We start from the raw sequence: 6307 nt of genomic DNA, 5'->3' as shown, positions 1-6307 counted from the left end.
GCTCAGGCAACAGACATAAGTGTCCATAGCGCCAGTGATAAGCCCTTGAGCTCTCTGGGCAGGTTCGGTTTCGGAAACAAGCAGAGACACAAGCTCATTTATTTTTGCCTGTTCTAAGATTTGCTTTCCTAGCCTCCTGTTGGCCATAAGAGGTGAGACACAAAAATCCAGGTCAATGTGAGCATGAAATAAATCAGAGTCTACCTGGGAGGAGGAGGAGGAGGAGGAAGACTTCTTAACCCTTTCATCTGCTCTAAATCGCTTCCCTAGTCATCTGTTCCACATCTTCTCAGGCTGTTTCTCCCCTCAGGGAGGCCACGACTTGCTCCCAATAGGCGAGGAAGGCAGCTTGAGTAAAAGATTAGGCAGCCCCTTTTCCCTTGGGACCCGGCCTGTGGTCCTCTCAAGATTTTAGCCTCTCACAGGTGCTTTCCCTTCAAATCAAACTGTTGTATGAAAAAAGGTCTGCAACTGTAGGAGTATAGAAAGCAGTCAGCGTAGAAACCAGAACAAGAACCTAAGGCGCTGCAAACAAGAAAACAAAAGAAAGTTACGTTTTCAAGGTGCCCCATAAAAGTTTATTGTGGTGATTGATTCTCAGCACATTTCTGGAAAAGGTTTGCATATTTTTAGGGGCATTTATTTTTGTTGGAACACTGGTGAAACATAATGTTGGGGCCAAATGCAGCTTATTAGAAAGCTGGAGTGTATATGTGCATAATATGCATATAAGATACAATAATTGCTAATATTTTTAAGCAGAACTGTGGGGGAAGCTGGTTTCCCATTGAGATTAAGGAGGGAAACAAGAATTTTTTTGGGGGGGGGGAACCTGTGCATATTGAAAATCAAGACTCCATCCATACCCAAGGTCCACCAACAGGGATTTATGGAAAGGAGATACATAGAATTAAGAAATAGAGCCTCTCTTAGCATGGTCATCTCAGGATTATTATTATTATTTTCGTACCAGAACTGAGCTCACAGTTCTGTCACAGAAAAATCTACTCTGGGTCCTGCCCTCTGCCTAAACATTCTTCCCCTTTTCGGCCAAATTGAGAAAGAAAACAACAGCTGCTTGTTAAACAACTGGGAGTCAGGAACCCTCCCCAGACAGTCTACTGCAAATAACCCAGAGGTCTGCCAGTAGATCTTGACATACCTTCTGCCCACCTCAGAGCTAGAGCAAGGCTAGGCAGAGGGCGAGTGGTGAGTGACTGGCAGAGTTACTGCGGACCCTCTGTTGCCTGGTAGTTGCTGGACTTACATGGGTCTTGATCTGGTACAGGAAAGCACTTTTCACGTTCTTAAGCAAGAGAGCATAGAGGTGTTCAGTCATGCGATTGACAGACTGATCACTCAATATTTTTTAACAATTAATGTATATGTGCTCTCTTTCTTTATAAATTTAATCTTCTGTGTGGGGCAACTGGCGTTTGACTTAATAAATAAATTAACCAAAGACCATACAAAACTAGAGTCTGCCATTCCATGCACTTGGATGTTATTCTGGCACCCGGCTGCTATTTTTCATTTGAGGAGCCTGCTGTGCATAATAATCAAAGCCCATCTCATGCCAGAGGGCAGAAAAGCTTTACCAGGGCAACTCAATTGGACGGTCTTTTCTCATTCGAGTTCCTCAGTCAAATTACAGCACAGAAGTGGGTTGGTAGGTCACTAAGAAGAGATAAGGCAGCAGAGAAGACAGATTGTCCTTTCCCGTTTTAAAAACACGACATGTTTAGGGGTATGTGTACCCCTGCATCCCCCCAGAAAAAAGCACTATTTTAAACCCATTATTAAAAACCCATGCATAACTGCTAACTCCTGGACAGAATGTCTCTCCTCTAGCCAAAATCAAAATACCGTATTTTTCGCTCTATAAGACGCACCAGACCACAAGACGCACCTAGTTTTTGGAGGAGGAAAACAAGAAAAAAAATATTCTGAATCTCAGAAGCCAGAACAGCAAGAGGGATCGCTGCGCAGTGAAAGCAGCAATCCCTCTTGTTGTTCTGGCTTCTGGGATAGCTGCACAGCCTGCATTCGCTCCATAAGACGCACACACATTTCCCCTTACTTTTTAGGAGGGAAAAAGTGAGTCTTATAGAGCAAAAAATACGGTAGTTGTCCATTGGCACAATTTTAATACCTCTTCCTGTTCCTCCTTGCTCTATTGTTGCTACACATTCAGTAGTTTCATAGCTTCTTCATATTTTAGGAAGTCAGATGAAAAGGAAGCTCCAGAAATAAGCATGGCACAAAGAAGTCCATAGAAGGGTTTACAGGCAAATGTATTCATCATCAACAAAAGCTGAGTTTCAGGCCACAGATGGCTCATCTTCAGTGAATCTAAAATAAGTAGAAGCATTTGTATTTTATAAAATACAAATATGTCATTGTTTACTCTAAAATGAGTGTTTATCTCTCATTAAAGCCAACTGTTAAAAAATGGAACACTTAAGTCTATAGTGCAAAAATTACAGGGACACACCCCTAACCCACACGCCTGCACACACACACCACTGCTGCAGTAACACAGCCGATTACAATGCAAGGCATACAAATGAGAGGTCACAGAAGACACACAACACAGCACCCATGTGGCTCCCTGGCCATGAGGCTCCCTGCAAAAAGCACACAGCCTTTTTGGGATGAGGGTTTAACACCCACCTTTTTCCCAAGCAGCCCAGGCATGCAACAAGGGCATAGTAAGACTGCTTCTAAGAGCTCTGAGTGTGCTAGCAAGCTTCTATTTGTTCTTGCCTAGAGTTTTCCCTTCCTCTCCACTAGGATCCTCTGGGCTTCAGGGAAAAGCAGGGATTTAGGATGCCACTTCTTCAAACCAGAGCTCTCTGCCTTATCACTCCCAAGCCTTGTGCACATGCCAAAGAGCTTGCTGTTCATAAGAATTCTGGGGGTGGGGAGGTGGGCTGAGTACATCTTCCCTAGATGATGTGTAGTCGAGACCCTAAATTATACATTTACATCTAGCAACGACTATGCTAAGAATTCGCCCTTCTGACTTTTCTCCCCCTTCCAATCTCCTTCTCTCAACCCCCCTCCCTGTGGTGGTGTAGAAGCCGCTGCGGCCGCCGCTGCAAATCCTGATGGGAATTCTACTCTGGGAGGAGGAGCAACAGCAGCAGGCACAATGGGCCTCAGCACCAGGTATGGCCCCCAGTTCACCCTGCAGCACGTCCCTGACTACAGACAGAACGTGTACATCCCTGGCAGCACAGCCACTCTCTCCAACTCTGCAGCCAAGCGGGATGGGAAACCTGCAGCCTCCGGAGGTGGAAACAAGAAGAAGTCAGGGAAGAAGGAGAAGAAGTAAGATTCGCAGGATGACACATCGCTGCCACCTTAGATCTAAAGGGCAGACTCTTCCAGCATTCCCCCAATTCATAGCCTAGGATGGAGGATGAATGTGAATTTGTGGTTAACCGTTTTTTAAAAATAAAAAAGTGTGGAACATGGCGAATGTACATTGCTGTCATCAGAGCTAGGAGAAAATCTCCTACTGTTAGTCCTCCTGATGTAAAAGTATCTGGAAACAAAACAAAACAAAAAAAGCCCTGTGGATAGTGATGAATTATAGCTTATACTCTCATGCGGATGATCTAATATGCAAGGGTGTCAGATCTTTGGAATATTTTTCTCTCCCATTGCTTTGCTCCAGAGGGATCTGCACAACATACAAGGCTTAGGGTGGGCCCTGCCCATTGTAAATAATTCTTCTAAACAGGGGTTTTGATTTATACATTTTTCCATTTAAAGAACATTCTCACGTCCCCCAAATTTTGATGAATGCTTTCTGTCCCCAAAAAAATATCTCAGTTGGAATCCTTGTTATGAAACTGATGAGGGGATGCTTTAGTTTCTGCTTTTTTATTTTAAAACAGTGTCCATCCTGCATTATTAGAAGGGAATGAGTTTCAACAGCATTTTTAAAAGTTAACCAATGATGGTTGAAAAAATAAAACTGAAATGGTTATACCTAAGAGGCAAGGCGCACAAACACATTGCTATGGCAAGCCTCCCAGAGGCAGAGAATGCCTCACATAGTAGGAAGATGGAGAATTTTGCCTGTGTTGATTGATTTACAGTGGCCTCTGAAGAGACAACACATCTCATCTACACTTCGATCCATAAATATTTATGTGTACAGTAATTGTTTTCTGGAATAAGTTTAAGGAAGTCAAAGTCAATCGCTTGTGAGTATAGTGAGCTGCCGCTCCTCCTTTAAGCACTGAAATAGCTCTGTTAGTTCCACAGGCAGACGCCTTCTGTCAGTGAATGGGCTCTGGTGGCCTTGTAGGTAGAGAATTAAAAAAAAAAAATGGAATGCTTCATATTTTCTGCACATCAAGCTGCATGCAAAACATTCACTTCACATCTACGGTAGGCCAGCTGCCGCCTCCCAACCTAGAGTAGAGAAGTCATTGCATGCCATATACAGCATGATGTAAATATGCTGTGAAGTGCCCACATCCTGGTGGAACCTGAGCATTGTCTGTCTGTGAGTAGAGTTCAGTAACAAGATGCATTGCCCTGGATCAGAGCAGTAGGAAAGTTTCCACGCGCCTAGGCAGCACAGCCAAGGAAGGCCCTTGGTTTGCTGGCCTTCTTCACGCGCTGATATTAAGCGAACAACAGTTGGTCTGAGGACGCAGGGGGCCAGGCACAGATCAGGGATGCCGGAGGTGGAGCTGGGCAGGGATTTCTGATACCAAGCCCCCAAGTTCTGAACGTTAGAGAAGTGAGTAACCATTGGTGCACTGAAGGTCCTTGGGACCTCTGCTATCACCCCCACTTGGATATAAATCCACTGGATTTAAAGTGAATAATCATAAATCCCTTCGCTGTGTTTCGAAATGACTTGTTTTAGGGTTTTTAGCCACATTGTTTCATAGCCTAGTGTGGAGAGGAAGTGAGCGTTTCCTGCTCCCTGTGCATTTTATCGGCTTGTGTTCTCATCTCTTTCCTCGCTCAAGCGCAGCACAGACTAGCAGGGAGCTTCAGCCAGCTGCTGGCAAACTCAGGTTGCCTTTCTATAGAGGCACTGACCAGCCGAGGGCAGAGAAGCAGCATATTTCCAACATGGAGGGCTAATCACTAGGCCAGAAATATATTACTCTTTCTTAAACCTTTGATAAGGAGCTTGTCTGAGATGGTCTGGCCTTCTATGATCACCTCAGGTTAAACATCTGACGACTTTTCAAAACATTGCGGACCAATCTCATTGGCTGTGTAGTCTTGCACTGCTAGAGCGTATCTGCTGCCTCCTGTGTGTCTAGAAAGCGGGATTTGTCTGTGGGAAGAAACTTCAGTCGACGTATGATTTTTGTACTGATCCCAGTCACCCACCCACCCCTTGTGTTTGGTGACTGCACTAGAAACAGTTTACATAGTTAGTTAAAACAGAGCACAATCCATTGGGAAGTTCTCCTGCACAAGCTCGGCTGGAATCACCAGAAGCCACACAAGGGCATGGCAGTTCTGTCCTGCAGCTTCCCTCCATCTTACCGGGGCTGATGCAGGTGAGCTTCCCCGCAGGATTGGGCCTGGGGCTTATTATGTACTGAAGTAGTTATTATGTGACTCTTCTCAAAGTACTGTAGATTAATCTTAGTCATTCTCTTTTTCCTTTTAATCAATAAGCTGAAAGTAGTGTAGTAGTGCTGAAAACCTAGTGATGTGTAGGTTTCTTTCTTCTTTTTTAATCTTAGTAATTGAGTTGTGGACATCAGTATTTTTTTTATTCCTTTGTATCTTCTTTACGTGTGCTCTTTGTGCTTTTAAATGTATGTGAATTGAAACACACTTACTGTCCTTTCAATGTGTCTAATATTGAACTATACTTATATATTATATATATGCTTATATCCTTCTTATATCCATATAGACTGACGTCAATGTGTTACACGCAAGTTTTATACTCTAATATTTATATTGCTCTTTTTTCTTTGGGGAAAATAATAAAATCTTTTCTGCTGATGCGTTTGTTGTGATTGCTTCTGAAGGACAAAAAGGAGGGGAGAGCAAGATTATGGGAGTGCTAGACTGGAAACCCCACCCCAAAGTATTGAAGGCAATGTGGCAGAGGCAACAATGCCATGCTTCTTTCCAGCAGTGCCTCTGGTAGACTGGTTTTGCTGGCTTTTGCAGTGTTCCGAATCTTTCAAACATGGAAACCTATTTTCTTTACCAAGAAACTGCTGCTGCTGCTGCTGCTGCTGCTGCTAACAGATGAGAACTTGCCTCTGGGAGGGAGCGAGCAATGGGCACCTGGTTTAACCTATAC

General features: G+C 44.0%; 1 protein-coding gene across 1 annotated transcript in view; it reads left to right on the top strand.

Annotated features, from left to right (window-relative positions):
- The window catches only part of LOC310682071 (uncharacterized protein), a 30996-nt gene extending 24996 nt beyond the window's left edge, over window positions 1-6000 (top strand). Inside the window, exon 5 of the mRNA XM_083450315.1 lies at window positions 3081-6000. Coding sequence (XP_083306441.1) covers window positions 3081-3337 — 257 coding nt within the window. The 3' untranslated portion in view covers window positions 3338-6000. The remainder of the gene's footprint in view (window positions 1-3080) is intronic.
- Window positions 6001-6307: the final 307 nt, after the last annotated feature.

This window comes from Podarcis tiliguerta (assembly GCF_965153285.1).
Source record: "Podarcis tiliguerta genome assembly, chromosome: 7".
Taxonomy (NCBI): Eukaryota; Metazoa; Chordata; class Lepidosauria; order Squamata; family Lacertidae; genus Podarcis; species Podarcis tiliguerta.
Note: the sequence above shows the minus strand (reverse complement) of the source record. Positions and strands in the feature narration are given on the sequence as shown.